This window comes from Mesoplodon bidens, assembly GCF_964165515.1.
Source record: "Mesoplodon bidens genome assembly, chromosome: 9".
NCBI classification, from domain to species: domain Eukaryota; kingdom Metazoa; phylum Chordata; class Mammalia; order Artiodactyla; family Ziphiidae; genus Mesoplodon; species Mesoplodon bidens.
The window spans coordinates 55,699,718-55,718,410 of record NC_138166.1 but is presented as its reverse complement, the minus strand read 5'-3'; the positions used below and the strand labels follow the sequence as shown (position 1 = coordinate 55,718,410).

At 41.6% G+C, this 18,693-nt stretch overlaps 2 protein-coding genes across 5 annotated transcripts in view; one reads left to right on the top strand and one right to left on the bottom strand.

Moving 5' to 3' along the window:
- OSBPL3 (oxysterol binding protein like 3) overlaps nt 1-18,693 on the top strand; it is a 203,989-nt gene that overhangs the window by 117,910 nt on the left and 67,386 nt on the right. The gene's annotated exons all lie outside the window — the stretch shown is intronic.
- LOC308623093 (alcohol dehydrogenase class-3-like) lies at nt 12,273-15,787 on the bottom strand. Its single transcript, XM_081244981.1, has one exon. The coding sequence runs from the start codon at nt 13,917-13,919 to the stop codon at nt 12,795-12,797; it is 1,125 nt and encodes a 374-aa protein (XP_081101107.1). The 5' UTR covers nt 13,920-15,787; the 3' UTR covers nt 12,273-12,794.

Below are 18,693 nucleotides of genomic sequence, written 5' to 3'. Positions count from 1 at the left end.
AAGGGTGCTGTCATCTTGTAACTTCAATACTAGGGCCTTTGAAGGTTTAAATACACTATGCCTCATTTTGTCAATGTGGAAACAGCCTTTAAGTATAATTTTATCAAGATAATTTTAGGAGGAGGGTATGCCTAGTGATTAGAGCTTGAACTCTCCAACCTTGCTTCCACTCAATAATTAATTTTGTAACCTTAAACTCTCTAAGCCTCAGTTTTCTCATCAATAAAATTGGAATAATAATAGTTCTTTTCTCATACGATTATTGTGCGGATTAGAATTAAAGTATTTAATGTAGGGTCAGACTCATAGTAGGTGCTGAGTTAATATTAACGTTTATTTTTATTATTATAGTTAACATTAATTTGAATTTCATTCCTATATGTGGAAAACCTAAATTTTCATAATGAGTAGTTCTACTTTTTGCCCCCAGAAACTTTTGCAGGCGTCATACGTGTACCTACCCATACCTTGTTAGTGTTGTACAAAGGTCCACAAAACTATACAATGTATATATGAATGTATACTGTAAAATGTATCTTACTTTATACATATTAACAAAGTACTTTTAGGGAAGAATGTAACAGAATGTTTAATATATGAGCTACATTTGATATCTTTTTTTTTTTTTTTTTTTGCGGTATGTGGGCCTCTCACTGTTGTGGCCTCTCCCGTCGTGGAGCACAGGCTCCGGGCGTGCAGGCTCATTGGCCATGGCTCACGGGCCTAGCTGCTCCGCGGCACGTGGGATCTTCCCGGACCAGGGCACGAACCCGTGTCCCCTGCATCGGCAGGCGGACTCTCAACCACTGCGCCACCAGGGAAGCCCTACATTTGATATCTTGAACATAGGACATAACCTGTACCTAAAGCAAGTGGAAAAAGTGTTACATTTGTTTATTTATTTGTTTGTTTGTTTATTTTGTTGTGTGAGATCTTAGTTGCAGCTTGCATCTCCTTAGTCGTGGCACGTGGGCTCCTTAGTTGCGGCTCACTGGCTCCTTAGTTGCGACACGTGTGCTCCTTAGTTGTGACATACAAACTCTTAGTTGCAGAATGCATGTGGGATCTAGTTCCCTGACGAGGGATTGAACCCGGACCCCCTGCATTGGGGGTGCGGAGTCTTATCCACTGCACCACCAGGGAAGTCCCAGGCGTTAAATTCTTATCCCATTCTGTTCTGCTGGGTTTTGTCCTTGCATGAGTGTCCTTGTATGTCCTTTCCCCATGCATTCACCTATCTATTGGTAGTAGCTGCTTAGAGCATTGTGTTGAGAAGGATTCTTCAGTTGAGTCTGGGTTCAGTGGGAAAGAGTGCCATGTTTTCAGTAACGGCTCATGGACATACACAGGGTGAGTGGCAGCATGGGTGCCACATTTGTCACCCCTTAGTGATATGAGAGGGCTGAAATAAAGAGAAAGCTGCTACAGTCTTTATATATTCTGCTGTTGGAGGAACTTCTGGCATGTGAAATTCACCTCAGTTCTCCATCTTCTGCTTCCTTTGCAGGGATGTCGTGAGAGAAATTTTAGTATTTTCACTGGCTAAAAGCCATTGAAGCTCATTGGAGAAAGGTCCTCTGTAAATTTAAGAAACAGTTACTGATGAGCTCCCTTTACTTTGGCAAATTCTGGGGCCAGAAGTGAGATGTCCTTGTTTCAAGAACCCTGATACTCTGCACAAGAAGTAGATCTCTTTGAAATAGACCATCCTTTAGATATAGCACCTTTACTGGATAGGAATCTATTCTCCTTGCAGGAAATCTCCAACTAAAGGAACCCAGCTTACACAGAGAATAGGTTGTTGGTCCCTTCTGACTGTCTTCATCACACCCCATTCCTTGTAGTGTTCTAAGTCAGTCTTTGCTTCACTTTTCTTCCCCATCCCAGGCTTTGGCTCAGCTATCCCCTTTAGCTAGATTAACTCATATGAAATGGTTCTGCCCTTTTGAATTTTGTGATTTTCTTGAAAAGAATCTTTATTTATTGCTTTAGCCCTTTAAAAATAACTTTTATAAAAAATAATATATGCTCTCTATAGATCATTTCCAACATACATGCAGTCTATGTGAATTGCAATACTTTAGTTTTAAGTGGCTGCTTGATAGGTCAAATAAAGTGAAGCTGAGAATGCCCGTTGGTTGTGGAGGTCATTGGTGACATTGCCGAGTAGTTTCCTTGGAGTGGTGGGCATGAAAGTCTGGTTTAAGTCCGTTCATGAGAAAATAAGAACAGAGGAAGAGGGTACCCCAGTTCTGCCAGGCACCAGACAGGAGTTGAGAGAGGCCTTCACAAAAGTTCTGTTTGGGGACCTTCAGGTTGGCTAATGCCATGCCTAACACAGCCCTGTTCTCTCCTCTCTTTTGATTAATTCATTGGTTTGAAAGAGTGTGTGGTTCTTTGAGTCCTGGTCCTATTTACACATCTTTTGAGCTCTCACGGCACTGGCATGGGGCTTTGCACATGGCAGATGCAAATTACTGGGCTGAATTTACTGCACACCAGCAGCAAATATCCCTCTATCGAGGGCAGGTTGAAATGCATGGGCAGGTACATGTGGGGAATGGGAGCAAAAAGCCACAAATTCCCCAGCTCCCTCACTCTGGTGACAGACATATGAGGATTTCAAAAAAAGAACAAAGACCTCTCCATTTGAGTTTTTCCTGGCAAATGATGAAATCCCTAAATACTTTCTAAACCTGGGGTCTCCAGACAGACTGCTCTGTTGGAAAGTATGGAACAGAAGTAATGACTGTCTTTGTTTTAACTGACCTGTATTCACACTGGCTCTGCTTTTTGCTAGCGGGATGACCTTGCCATGTTATAGAAAACCTCTCAGTCTTGGTTCTTCAGCCGTGAAATGTAGATAATTTTGCTTCCTTTTGAAAACTAAATGAAATAATAAATACAGAGTACCTAGGCTGCACATGGTAGACATTCGGTAAGTGTGGATTAAATGAATGAATGAATAAGCGTGTGGTTGCTAGGTAGAAAGACTGCAATTCACAAAGCTCTATACGTATATTAAGTAGGTTAAGGGATGTCTAAGTGGGAGAGAGAATTGCTATTTCAAAACCTGTAAAATATGAGTAATTTCCTCTTGTCTTTTTTCCCACTGCCCCTTACATTTCCTTCCTAGAACTTTCCAAGTAACACATTTCAGAAGCCAGATTGTGCTAGAGATAAATGAATAGGTTTTGTCTTTTTTGAAAGAGTTCTATATGCCCTAATTTTTATGTCTTCAACCAATACCCATTGAGAACCTATTAGTAAGAGACCATGAGCAGGGAGATGTGAAGCTACTAAGGATAGGACAGTTGAACACATCACTACAAATAAGAAATCAACTTTGCTTGGGAAGACTGTGGATTGTAAAGAGAGCATGGCTTCCATTCTTTTTTTTTTAATTTGCTGTGTAAGTCAGAAATCTGGAACTGAATCCTTCCAAAATAATTAACAAGTGCTTCTCTCATTATTGCAGGGGATTTGAAATGGAGAGATCTATTGCTATGTAAGTCTCCATACAATTATGTAATTTATTCTTGTCACCCTCTTGTCCCTGGGGCAATCTGAGGTGGCCTTTGAGCTCTCCCAGGGTCACCTGATGAGAATTTATTTATGCAGGCTCTTAGATTATGCTGTACTCCAGGGAGCCCAGGGTGGTTCTGGGCTTGCTGCCAGAACCCGTAAGACACAGGAGTTGAATGGGAGAGAATTTGCCAAGAAGAGTGAATTAAAGCTATAATGTTCAGGTGTTTATAATTTCAGCTCTCTAGGTATTGAAAATATGTAGTCCCATTTATTTCTTTTAATTCATTGTGTCTTTAGACACTGAGATTTACCAGCTGCCTTTTGTAAGTACGGGCTGAATAAACACCACAATAAAGACCCGTCAAGGAAGAGTGACTTGGGAATGGCATGACTGTGTCACATTGTTCTATGATGGTCACAGAAAATAAAAGGCAACGAGCATGAAGTTGCTTGAGAGCCAGATAGCCTGAGTTTAAATCTTGGGCTGTCTATAAGCTGTTTGACCTTGGGCAGGGTCCTTAATCCCCCTGTGCCTTGTGTCACATTAGGTTGTGACAGTTGCTTCAGTTAGAAGAGAGCCAGCACGTAGTGTTATGTAAGTGTTAGAAGCAGGAGCCCTCAAGCAGTACCACATGGTGACTGCTTCCCTGTTTCATCCTTTCAGCTGCGAGGCTGGTGGCACTGTGCAGAGGCAGACGGCTTGGCTTCTGTCTAGGCTGCTCTGAAAAGAGTCAGCAAGGAACTCTGGAAGTTAACAAGCATCTGATAGCACCTTTACAGCTCATAAGATCCTCTCCTACTCTCCTTTGGAGTCTCAAAACAATCCAACGAGGTCTGTATTTTTTCTACACTTTAGAAAGAAAACAGGGCCCAATTAACTGCCAGTTTAGAGCCACACAGCTAAGAAGTGGTAGAGGTCAGGCAGCCATCTATGTGAAGAACACTAGGTTTCTTTAGATGCTAGAAAGCTTCTTTAGACGTTAATTCAAGTTCCACGTGCCCTATGTACAAATGGTTGTTGTTCAAACAAACCTCCAGAAGCCAACACTCTGTGAATGCAGGGGCAAGAGTAACACAGATGAGGGAAGCAGCCATAAGGATCCCCCAGGTCTGTTTGTCCAGAGCTGTTATTTTTCTGGTGGCTCCAACAGAGAAAAATAATTAACTATATAGTTCCATCTTAGTTTTTCAGATCCCCGCCCCCCTTTCTGAGCCTTTTACTTCTCCTTACTGCCTACCTTTTGGTCACACCTATGGTTGTGACATTATGCGCTGAAAGTAGGAAGGGCAAAGACCCAGCACTCAATTCTCAATATATTTCTACTCTGAGTAAGTCTTGTAAAGAAAAAAACAAACATTTGATACAGGAAGAAATGAAAACTTCCGCTAAAATGATGTATTTGAATTGTCAGGGTTTCCTTGTCACTTTGCATGTCTACAAATGACAGCTGCCTTCCACACTCTGAAGAGCACAAGAAACCAAACTCTTAAAACACTTCTGGAAGTTACTGATCCATCCAAACTGTTCTGCAATTCCAGAATAACACACATAGCAAATAGATTTTGGTGGGTTTTAGAAACACTAGTTTGATAGAAACTACGTGGGTACCTTAAGAGAATCAGTGTATTTATTCACGGTTGGCATTGGCCACAGTGCAGGATACAGGAAGGCAGAACCGATTCATATGCTTTTGTTGAGAGCACAGCTTACTAGCTTTGCAGTTACTAGATGTTCTTCTGGGAGCTGTAGATGCAAATGTGAACCAAAGTGACTCAACAGTTCCTTCCCAGGGAGGGGAAAGTCTGAGTCTACTTCAGTGATGCGATGCTATTAAAATATTGAGACTAAAGGCCGAGAAGTGACAGTGTAAGGAGGACCTAGGCAAAACAGGAGACTTCCCTGGAATCATCTGACACCTCTCGAAGGTCCTCTGCACCCTGGCCCTACCATCGAGTCCAGCTGTGTCTCCCTCTGCACCTCTACACAAGCTCCCACCACAACCAAAATCACCTCCTCTCTATTCTCACTCCAGATGAGTCACTTTCCTGGCAGTCTCTGGCCTAGTGGTCTCTCTTGCCCTGTGTAGTAGGCTGAATGGTCCCCCCACCCCCAAAGATGTATCTACATCCTAGTCCTTGGAACCTGTGAAGGTTACCTTATTTGGTAAAAGATGTAATTAATTTAAGAATCTTGAGATGAGAACATCCTGGATTATCCAGGTCAGCCCCAAGTTCAGTGACCGGTGTCCTTATAAGAAACACACAGAGAGAAGACAGACATGGAGGAGAAGGGGATGTGTGTGAAGACGGAGGCAGAGATCTGGGTGATGGGAATACAAGCCAAGGAACGCCAAGGCCACCAGAAACCGGAAGGGGCAAGGAACGCTATTATAGACTGAATGTTTGTGTCTGTGCCCGCCCCACTCCAGTTCATATGTTGAAACCCCGACCCCCAATATGATGACATTTAGAGATGGGGCCTCTGGGGGATAGTTAGGTTCAGATGAGGTCATGAGGGTGGTGCCTTCATCCTGGGATTAATGCCCTTATGAGAAGAGGACAGATGACAGAGCTTCTTGCTCTTAGGTGTGGAGGAAGAGCAGACAGTGAGAAGGCAGCTGTTTACAGGTCAGGGAGCGGGTTCTCACCAGGAACCGAATCTACTGGCACCTTTATCTTGGACTACCCTCCCAGTCTGTGGTATTCATTACAGCAACCCAAGTTAAGACAAACACATTCTCCCTTAGAGTCTCTGGAGGGAGCATAGCCCTGCTAATGCCTTAATCTTGGACTTCTGGCTTGCAGAACTCTTAGAGGATAAATTTCTGTTGCTTTAAGTCACCAACGTTGTGGTAATTTGTCAGGGTAGCCTCAGAAACCCTGCTTCTCACACTGTGTCAGTTTTTCTTCATATCCCAGTTCAAGTCATTTCGCTAAGGTGGATCCAGCCCTACGTGAGATTGTGCCTACCCTGGAACCGGAGTCTGTAGCAGGTTTATGTGAGACTCGCATTCGGCATTTACAAGTTTTCAACCGTGTGGTGTCTCTAATTTTAATGTACGTTAACTTTTTGAAGGCCAACATTTGGTTTCACATCTTTGCATCTCCAGTACCTATTTGGTGCTAAGCCTTAGACCTTTGAGTTAGAGACTACCCTGTTAAATAGAAGCTCAGTTATAACTAGAATATAACCTACGTAACACAAAAGCCATTCCTTTTTTGATTCATGAGGCTCTCTGGGATCTTAATCTGTTGCTAGGTTCTCATGATGAGAACCAGTTATTCTTATAGAGAGGTGAAAGAAAGTCACTGATGATTTGGATCAAGGATAAGGACGTTTATTGTGCTAAACTTCTGCCAGCTTCTCCTATGATTTTTAAATCGTATATGCGTTAATTGGCCAGAATGTACCTCTACTTTGATTGTAAATTTCAATTAGCTCTGAAAAAATAGCTTTGAGTGCACTGTAAGAGAGAGTACTGTCATCAGCTAGCGTCATCCAGCAGTGGGGTGGGTTTTCTTGAGGAGCTGTGGTTGTCCTGTGCTTGGACTACAAAAGTGTTATATCTGAATACAGAGAGTCAGTGATTCTCACCAGGGCTCAGACGCCAAAGGGCAGAGCTCTATGATATGCCAAAAAAGGTATGATTTTTTTTAAATTTAAAGGTAATAAAGATAAAACACTGAACAGTGCTGGAAGGTATAAAACCAAGCGGAAGTCTCCCACCATCATGCCTCTGGTCTAGTCCCACTCACATAAGAGTCTGTATTAGAGATTTTCCCTGTTATCGCATGGTATGTGTCCATGTGGTGAGTTAGCCCAGGATCTCCTACACAAGGCCATCTGCCACTATGGAAACATGGTAATTCTTAGGAAGGGGTAGTGGAAAGGGTACTGAGTTGGGGTCAAAGGACTGGGTTCTGGTCCTCAGAAGTCCTTCACTCCTTGTGGCCCTACTAAGCTCGTTTCTGTTAGATTCCTGATCTCTAAAATGAAAGAGCTGGGTAACTTCCACATTCTCTCTCAAACTCTGGTATTTAAAAGAAGTATTTCATGACTCTATGGGATAAAACAAATCATTACTGTATTCCCTGGAAAAAAAACTCAGAAGAGACTCTTGAGTCCCTTGGGTGGAGAGAGCTGTCCTGTCATCATTGGCTAACACACATGCATACTAAGTGCCAGAACATGCTGTCAGAGACAGACTCTGCTTGGGGAGAAAGTAGTCCTGGGTAAGGGGAGTAAGTGGCCTTGGATGGACTCTAATACACTTGTAGGTCGTCTTTCCAGAGTTGATGTTGAACAGAGAAGTTCTGTGTGTGGTCTCCAGTCCACAGATGGGGTCCACCACTCAATAGTTTGTGATCCTGGGCAAACTACTTTGGAGCTTCATTTTCCTCATCTGTAAAATGAGAATAATAATACCTTCACTACAGAATCATTTTGAGACACATAGAAGTTATCCACCAAATAGTAGTTGTTACTTGTATCACTATAATCACTACCACAATAGCAACTATAAAAACATTGCCACCACGCTGGTGGGCTGCATGGCCAGAGCAGAATGACATCTCTAGGGTTGGGTGCCTCCATCTTTAACAGTAGCTACAGCTCTTAAGAGGCTCTTATTTACAGAGCAGAGCATTACAGAGAGAAAAGTGCATAAAAGATGCAGTCCGTAGTCTTGAAGGTCTTGCATACAATTGGGGGATATTTAACAAATATTAATAACCCACAGATTTATTTGAGGATCTTAAAAAGTACCAATGTAATTATACCCATAAATGCTAAGTGAGTGATAAACAGGATAGAAATCATCATTATATGTGCATTAAAGTTTTTTGTTAATACTATTTTAATTATAAATCCACCTGTGGTCAACACAATTGGAAAGCATTTTTCTCTTATTTGGTACCCAAGATAGGAATGGCCTCAGGTGGAGTCACCAACAGACCTGATAACTCACATGATTTTTCTCCCCGTTGTCAGTATCTACTGCTGCCAATGACTCTCCTTTTCTTATCCTCACCTCCGGTGCTTTCTCAAGGGTTTACCCCAAAGACCAATTGCATATTCTCTATTATCTAACTTATTAAGTCTCCAGGGTTTTGGTCTGGGTCTACCCAAGTAATTAAGACTTAAGACATTTGGGGGCCTCAGTCATCTGAGTGTTTACCTTTCCACCCCGGTGTGGGTTGGTGAACTGCGTCTCTGTGTGTGAAGGGAGAGGAAGGACAGTGGCTGTTGGCAGGTCATGTGCTGCTCCCCACAGAGCCTTCAGGATCTGAGCAGGCTCTTCACGGCTCAGTCTTCCTGTTTTCCTTAATCTTCTCATTTAGACCCTAAGGTCAGGGATTGAACCTGAAGTTACTAGACTGAAGTTAATACTACTCATTTTTAATTTGTTTTTTTTTTTGGAGACTTTATCAGCCAATATTTTATTTCCTTTTATTTCATTTTATTTATTTTTATTATGATAACACTTAACATGAGATCTACTATCTTAACAAATGTTTAAGTGCACAGTACAATAGTATTGTTAACTGTTGGCACATGTCGTAAGCAAATCTCTAGAACTTACCTTGCATACCTGAGACTTTATACCCAGTTAATAGACATGAGGTTATGATATAAGATTTCGAAGGGATCTCAAGCTCATTTACCCTGACCTCCTTCCTAGTCTAGGAATCCATCTGCAGCACCTATGCCAGCCTCTGACAGAGCTCCCCAGTGACTAGGGCACATACTCTTTCATAGCCCTTGTCGTTTCTGTTATTTTTCACAGCACTAATTATTATCAGACAAGCATCCTTTATGCAGAGGTGGAATCCAGGGCCTTGTAATTCTCACCCATTGGCCCTGGTTTTACCCTCAGAGCCTATTGAGTCAAATCCCAGTTCTTCAAGGCAGGCTGGTCTCCTAGAGTGTGGCTGCTTGGAGTGGTTCTGTGGTCCAGCAAAAGCAGTGGCCTCACCTGTGCAGGTGCAGAAGCTCAGGCCTCGCCCCAGCCCTACGAACCTGAACTCTGTGTTTGGACAAGATCTTCAGTGATCGGTACGTTACAGTTGAGAAGCACTGCGTTAGATTGCATATCCACCCCACCCCCACTCTGTTCTTTTAGTTTTTCTTTCTGTCAGGTTTGTTGGTGTTCAAAAACTCTGAGTTGAGGAAGAAACAATTGACAAGAAGCAACAACTCCAAGTGTCAGTGATTGAAATATAAGTCCAGAATTGGTCTGACAACAGTTAAAGCTATCGTTATATTAACTGGAAATCTGTTGGCAAGCATTTCCATGTGTTCATAATACAGTCATAAAAGATGATATTGATGATCCTGAGGCTTTAGAAGATTACACATGCCTTTAAAGTCATGCTAAATTGTGTTCCATGTGATTTAATGCTGGGGATTGCCTTGTGATTTTTAAAAACCTGATAAACAGACTAAATAAATAATCAGAACAACCCACTTTCCAGTCGTGGCAGACAGAGGCAACCACAGAACTTCCTTTCACAACACTTTTCAGCTGCAGGAAGAAATTAAAGTTTTAAATCGTTTTCTATTTCTGACATCCCTCTAAGGGCAGTGACTGAAAACCCAGCATTTGAAAGGTGCAGAGGAGATGTATGCTGTGGCAACAGCTGTGCTGGAGGGAAGTGCTTTCAATTTGTGCACTCAGCAATATGGAAATGAACTTTGCCAGCTCACGAGCATGAATAAATCCTTAGTTGCCTTTCCCACCACAAAGCAGCTTTCTATATTTGGCACTTTTAGATGTTCAGTGAAACAGACTGAATTTAATGCCAGATGACAGTGCCAGACTGTCTTCATTTAAACTCAAACAAAGACCTTAAGAAGCCGCTTCCCCCTACCCTGTCCTATTTCTCTCTCCACCTGATATTCATGGGGAGCTTTAAGCCTGACGCCCCCAGAGCAGATATCAGCCCAGCTGTGTTGGGCTAAGTCAGCAGGGCCTGATCTCCCCTGGGCCCAGGTCCACCTGCACTGTGTTTCTCAGGGCACTCAGCTCAGGGTGCATGTCCTCCTCCTGGGTCACTGGTGTGTGAAGCACAGTAGAAGCCACTTCCTGCCACCCGCTGCCTTTAGCCGAGAGAAAGTGGCATCTCTGCTTTTTTCTGTCCTGAGTACCAGTTCACTCCAATCCAGCACATATTATTAAAGTCCCTGACCCCCAGGGCTCTGTGAGGCCCTTTTATAGCCTCTTGCTGCTCAGGCTCATTCGTTCAGCAAATATTTATTTAGGGCGCCTATGTCACAGGTAGTGAGGTGATAAGAAATAAACCCCAGTCTCTGTCCTCACGATACCCACCTTCTAGCTAGGGAGACAGAGAGTGCAAGTGAGGTGTGCAAGGGCTGAGGAGGGAGAGAATTTCTGCCCTGAGGAGAAGGTGGTGTGGGGCTAAGTGAGAATTCATCAGGCTGAGAAGTAGGTGGGGCAGATGTTCCAGATGTAAGACAGCGAATGAGCAAAGACTTGGCAGCATTAAAATGCACAGGCTGATCTCCCGCCCCAGTTCAGGGGGATGCAGGATGGGAGACGTGGCAGCTCTGCTCAGGATCCCAGCCTTGCTTGTCTCTATCTATAGGGCAGGGCTTCTTGACTCCTTCAGATGGCTTCGCATCTTGGACTTACCCACCTCCATCCCCCTGCCCCATGGCATTTACTCTTTGTTCATCATCAGAATGTACATATTTAAATTACAGTAGAATATACAGTGTGCTATAATATGTAGCAGAATGATTGAAAATATCGATTTTGTAGTCAGGTGACTTTATAGCATGGGGAAAGTTACCTATTCTCTCTTCCTTGTTTTCCACATTCCAAAAATACTGTTTTCCAGGAAGACTGAGAGGGGATGAAAGTTAAGGGAGGAGTATTTTTAGGGAAGTGAAACTATTTTGTATGTTACTGAAATGGTGGATATATGACATTATGCATTTGGCAAAACTCATAGAACTGTATACCACAAAGAGTGACTCCCTAGTGTAAACTATGGACTTTAGTTAATAATGATGTATCATATTGGTTCATCTATTTTTTAAAAAATGTGCCACATCAGTGCAAGATGTTAATACCAGAGAAAACTGTGTGTGGCGAGAGAGGAAGTGTATGGAACTTTTTGTAATTTCAATTTTCCTATAAACCTAAAACTGCTCTAAAAATAGTCTATTAGTTTTAAAAATGTAAAAAACAATGAAGGTGCAATAAAGACATTTAAAAATATATACTAATAAATCCAACCTTGCAAGATTGTGAAAAGATTAAGCGCAACAATGTAGACATGGTGTTTAGAACACTTCCTGATAGATAATAAGTAATAACGTTATTAATAATGTTAGCTATTGTAATTGCTTCATTAGTTTGGTCAACATATTTATTCATATCTACAATGGACCATTTTTTTCCCTCCAGTTTTATTGAGATATAATTGACATACAGCACTGTGTAAGTTTAAGGTGTACAGCATAATGATTTGACTTATTATATATGTCATGAAATTATCATCACAATAAGTTTAGTGAACATCCATCATCTCAGATAGATTCAAAATTAAAGAAATAGAAAAAAAAATTTTCTTCCACGTGATGAGAACTCTTAGGATTGATTCTTTTTTTTTAAAATTTATTTATTTTACTTATTATTTATTTTTGGCTGTGTTGTGTCTTCGTTGCTGCATGAGGGTTTTCTCTAGTTGCGGCGAGTGGGGGCTCCTCTTCATTGCCGTGCGCAGACCTCTCACTGCGGTGGCTTCTCTTGTTGTGGAGCACGGGCTCTAGTTGCGCCTGCTTCAGTAGCTGTGGCTTGAAGGCTCTGGAGCGCAGGCTCAGTAGTTATGGTGCACGGGCTTAGTTGCTCCACGGCATGTGAGATCTTCCCGGACTAGGGTTTGAACCCATGTCCCCTGCATTGGCAGGCAGATTCTCAACCACTGCGCCACCAGGGAAGCCCAGGATTTATTCTTTTTTTTTTTTTTTTTTGCAGAAATTCCTTTTATTATGTTAAAAATATTCCTTAATGAGCCAGCAATTATTTATGTGAAGAGTCCAGAAAACAGACTTATGACAGTATTAGTCTTGTCCTTGATTAGACGTTTATGAATTTATACTCAAAACATTATTCCCCAGAGTCAGTTAATGAAGGTCTAAGAAGCTGTGAACTTGAAAGAGCTCCTTCCTGCTTGTCTGGCTGCTCCAATCAGACCACAAGACTTAGTTACAAGGAAGGAAGAATTTTTCTCTTTTGAATTTAAAGCTTTACAACAGTTCGGATGCTCTTTCCTGCATGCATCAGTTCAAAGGCTTCGTTAATTTGGTCAAAAGGCAAATTGTGAGTCACAAATTCATCAATCTTTATTTTTTTGGACATATATTCGGACACCAACTTTGGGACGCTTTCTACACTCTTCCATCCTCCAAAGGCAGTGCCTTTCCACGTGTGGCCTGTTACCAGCTGGAATGGACGAGTGGCAACTTCTTCACCTGAGGCAGCTATTCCAGCCACCACGCTGATGCCCCAGCCTTTGTGGCAGGCCTCCAGCGCTGCTCTCATGACTTTCAGGTTACCAGTACACTCAAAGGAATTGTCCACTTCCCCATCTGTTGTCTCAACGAGCACTTCCTGGATAGGTTTACTGAAGTCCTGGGGGTTAATACACTCAGGGGCCCCAAACTCCTTAGCCCTTGTGAACTTATCTTTATTGATGTCCACACCAATGATCCGGGATGCACCAGCCACCTTACAGCCCATGATAACTGCCAATCCAACTCCTCCCAGGCCAAAGGTGGCACAAGTAGAGCCAGGCTCCACCTTGGCAGTGTTCACAGCAGCACCATAACCAGTTGAAATGCCACAACCCAGAAGGCAGACTTTATCCAAAGGGGCTAAAGGATCAATTTTAGCAACAGAGATATCAGCCACAACTGTGTATTCAGAAAATGTGCTGGTTCCCATGTAATGTAAAATTGTCTTTCCTTTACAAGTAAATCTGCTAGTGCCATCTGGCATTAATCCTTTCCCTTGAGTGACTCTTATCTTCTGGCAAAGGTTCGTTTTAGGATTTAGACAAAACTTGCACTCTCCACACTGGGGGCTGTAAAGTGGGATGACAGTATCACCTGCCTTCAGCTTAGTAACTCCGTCACCAACACTTTCCACAATTCCAGGACCTTCATGTCCCAAGATCACTGGAAAACTCCCTTCAGGATCAGCCCTACTCAGGGTATAGGCATCAGTGTGGCAAACTGCAGTGACAATAATCTTAATTCGAACTTCATGAGCCTTTGGGGGTGCCACCTCTATCTCCTCTATGGAGAGAGGCTTTCTAGCCTCCCAGGCAACCGCAGCCTTGCATTTGATAACCTGGCTCGCCATCTCCTCGGATTCCGGTCAGCACGAAGCGAGGACTCGGGAGGGGCCCCACCGCAATGAAAGATCCCAGGATTTATTCTTAACCACTTTCATATACTATGCACTATTAAGTAGTGAACAAGACAGAAAAGGTTCCTGCTTTCATGGGGCTAGAAAGTATTCAATCATTTTATCTTTTTGTTGTTTATATTTTTGTATTTATATATTGTTTCAATCTACCCCACTGGATAGTGTTTCCTGAGGCACTATTCTTTTGTGTTTTGAATGGCAGGCTGCCTAGAAGTGTGGATACATTTTAATGTCTCCTTGTTGACCAACCACCCAGTGCCATTTACTTGGTTTGAGACCTTAATCTATGTTCTTTGTTTGAGACCCCAACAATTAATAAACCCAGGAGAATTCTTTTCTTTCCTACTATATACTCAGTTCTTTGCTGGGGTTCTAAACAACTTAAAATGATGGCCCCCTACGACTGTTTGGGGACAGAAGAGCAAAGCACTGGGGATAAAAATGGAAAAAAAAATCGTAAACTACTAAATTCCCTGGTAATGGACAGCAATACTACTATCATTTACAGGAATACATGATTGATGTCGTTTGGGTAACTTAGGAATTTCATGGAAAGAGAAAACTGAACTAAAATCTTGAAGTGTTTGTATGGGTGGAAAAGAACAAGAGAAGATTCTGGGAGCTTGGAAAAATACAAGTAAACCACAGCAGTGGAAATGACAAATATTATGTTGTATTCATTTTTACACTGCGTGGAGAGTAGGACCTAGTGAGGTCCCATAAATGATTGTAGAAGTGGGGAGTCTGGGGACATCAGGTTTGATGAGATCGGCATGTGGTGATGGGGAAACAGAGGAGAAGGGACATGGAAGATACACATTTTGAAGATGAAACCAACAGGACTGACTTATAATAATCAAGCCCTTACAGTTTCAAAGTGATTTCACTATATTGTGTCCTGGTCTGGCATTCCTTCTCACAGAATTGGTGTCAGGATCAGCAATGGCTCTTAACTCCATCATACCAGTGTCCCCTTTTTGTGACCAGTATTTCAGTGAAGCCTTTACTCTCCTCAAATGAAATTCATTATTAATTTAATATAATTGCCCACATAATTTTGAAATTATCAACATAACACTGTGAATAAAGGAAACTTCAGAGAAGTGGTTAAAGAATACATTATAATATGTAAAAGCCCAGACATGACTATACCAGAAGACGTAATGAAGTGGTCAGATACACCTATATGTGGGGTGACGGCTACTAATGCAGACCCATAGAGATGTGTTAATAACTCACATACTGCAAGTGGCACGGGCTTCAGTGACACGATTCTGCAAAATGGTGGGTGACTCTTGCTAAAGTCCCTAACAGGAAGAAGTCCGGTCTTATCTCAATTATTCAGTAGTTGCATTCCCAAGAATTCAGGGTGTGTTAAAAACCATGCAAAAATATTTTGGTAAGTACGTGAAACAGAGTTAAGTTCTGTGCTCGAATAATTATAAACAGGTTTCACCTATGAAAATGTCTCTTGGCACTTTGGAAAATCTTGCGGATATGGGACAGCTTCTTTATTGTGCAAGACTGAGACATTTCAGGACATCTAACATTCCTGGTCCCCAGCCATTAGATGCCAGAGAACAACCCCCCACCCCATCACTGTGGCAACTAAAAGTGCCCCCAAGGTTTCACAGCCTGAGAGAAGAGTACCTACTGAGAACCACTGGCTGGATGCTGGCTCTTAGGTTTCAGCCTCATGACTTAAGGACAGTGACAGATAAGGAAGTTGGGAGGGGGAAGATTTGGATGTTGAGCCAGAAAAGGAGTTGGCTGCAGTGCTTTCTTCCTCAGTCAAGGAGAGCCTTCACTTTCTTAAATTCTTCAAATCTGGCTCTTCCAATCTCGTAAGAGTTCCAAGTTCTGAGCCCAGATAGAAGATAAAGTGAGGGGAAAAAGATGATATTTCATAGTAATAAGTGCACACCCTGTTTGACTTATTTACCGTAAGAGCCAAGAAACCCAGCCTAATCCCCTGCCCTCCACATTGGCTCATTGGTAGGCATATACTGTGTCCCAAGAGTTCAGGAGAAATCTAGTTCTAACATGAATCCTTGAAACATTTTTGAAATTTAAGCCTTGTTATCCTTTAAACTATAGGTGTGATCTCACTCCATTTGTTTTTCAATTTTGTAAAGTATGCAATAGCGTCTAATCCCTCTTGGCATTTGCATTTTGCACAATTGAATGTCTTCAGCAGATGTGCACGATGGTCTAGTATTAGCACTCTGCCTGTTGCCTTTTGCTTGGGAGTCTTAAATCAAACAAATCAAAAGGGCTTGATTTTCTTAGAGTACTTTTTAGAAGATTTCGAGCCTTAGATTTTCATTTAACAGTGATAACACACATACACCTTCTTTCACAAGTGTGAATGTGCTGTATTTGATTTGTAAATAGTCATTTAGCCCAAAGATATTGGGCATACTTCAAATGCAAGCCAGTGAATGATATTCCAAGAACATAAATCTGTTTGCAGCCTTATTCCAGGACCAAGTTTATCCATTTGTCAATCAGATGCATACTATTCACAGGATAACAGATTAGGCACATTGAGGAAATCAGAAGTGAACAGACACTTTAGAGCCTCACGGAGTCTATTATCCAGTCTAGGGATGATAAAACCTCACATATACAATCATAAGCAGAAGGTGAGATGAAATACTGATGGAGTCTCTAGGGATGAAATAGTACTTTCCTCTGAAGAAGGCTTCCTGGAGGAGGTGAAATTTTTAACTTGATGATTTTAATGATTCATGAAAATCTTGACAAGCAAGACACTTTGAGGACTGGTTTTTTTGAGCTGAAGTAAATGTGAGCAGAATTTTTGTGTGTGTGTGTGGCTTCCCATCACTTAATATTATGCATTCTCCATTTATTGTCTGGATGTAATTAAGTGACTAAATAATTGGTAATAATTGCTACAAAGAATCTCGTTTGACATTTTTACCTTTTTGAAAAAGTCCTCTAATTTAGGAGCTGAATCTAAGCTTTGGTTTTTCCATTGAAGAATTCAACTTTTACAACTCCAGATTTCAACCAGTGCTATGTTTGAAAACTCCGGGATGTACCTTAAGCCTTACTGAGAGTAAGGTGCAATCAGACATAAGGCAGATCTGTCAGGATGGTTATACAAAGCGTTCAGCCACTAAGGTAGGAAAATGGTCTTGCTACCAGGTGTTTTCCATGTATTGAACTTGAGGACAACACAGACACTGAGCCAGAGCACCCAGGACTCTCTGTGGTTCCCTGCTCTTCCCATTAGACTGTCTGCTTCCTGGGACTTGGATCTAATTGCTTCTGCTCCCAGGTTATTAAGGTCCATCTCCCAGCCCCTCTGGCCTCTGCCTGTACCACTTACTGCAGGCTGGGGATTTGACTAAGAGCAAGTTATTCAACATGAAATTTGGCCCAGATGACATGTTTGTCTCTTGAGATATCCACACCCCAGTTTTCGTTGTAGCATTATCTACAATAGCCACAACGTGGAAACAATCCAAGTGCCCATTGGATGGGTAAATGGATAAAGAAAATGTAAGATGTATATGTATCCCCTGGAAATGTAAGATTCCATATATTCCATATATGTACATATACACAATGGAATATTATTCAGCCATAAAAAAAGAAATCCTGCCTTTTGTGACAACATGGATGGATCTTGAGGATATTATGCTAAGTGAAACAAATCAGACAGAGAAAGATAAATACTGTATGTTCTCACTTATATTCAGAATCTAAAGAAGCCAAACTCATAGAAGGAGAGAGTAGAATGGTGGCTACCAGGGGCAGAAGGTGGGGGAAATGGAGAGAATGTTGGTCGAATGGTACAAATTCCCAGCTGTAAGATGAATAAGCTCTGGGGATCTAATGTATAGCATGGTGACTATAATTAACAATGGTATATACTTGAAAGCTGGTAAGAGAGTAGATCTTAGATGTTATCATCACACACACAAAAATAGTATATTCTGTGAGGGAATAGAGGTGTATCAAATCATCACATTGTACATCTTAAACTTGCGTATGTTATTTGCCAGTAATATCTCAGTAAACCTGAGGAGGGGAAAGACATGTTTGTCAAAACTTAATTATCCTGTGTTGGAAATGTTTTCTCTCTGATCTGGATGGTAGGTATAGGTATATAGATTCTTCAAATTACAGTCTTAAGATTTGAGCATTTCATGTATGTTATATCCCCCAAAAATGTAAAAATAATAATAATAAAACCCACTGAAGTGTTGCCAGTTTTGGTCCATCCGGGGGTCATTTTGCAATGGTATGTGCATTTTCAAGCATTTAAAAATAAATTTTTAGTGTTTTTCTTTAGTATTCCTTTAAAAATTCTTTTCTAGTCAATTACTTGAAATAACCCAAATAGCTAACAGTGGAAGATTTATAGTAATAACTACTTGTACCTCAAAATTGCAAACAGCTTAGTAGAGCAATAATTGTACCCTCCCCCCACCAAAGTTTGTGAAACAAAAGAAAGGAGGAGAAAACAAAACTTCTGGGGAAAGAGGATGAAAATACTTGTTGCAGAACCACCTTTTTGATGCTTCAAGATTTCCAACACTTAAATACCTAGAATTTGGAGGTAGTGTGACTAAATCATCATTTTGACCAACGTGTTGTGTTTACCAACTTGCATGCAGTCTCACACTTTTCAGCCAATTTTCCCAGCCACCCCTACCCCTCCTGCCCAGCCTCCATC

What these genes read in the sequence shown, in the direction of transcription:
- LOC308623093 (XM_081244981.1), bottom strand. Translation starts at nt 13,919, where the DNA reads ATGGCGAGCCAGGTTATCAAATGCAAGGCTGCGGTTGCCTGGGAGGCT.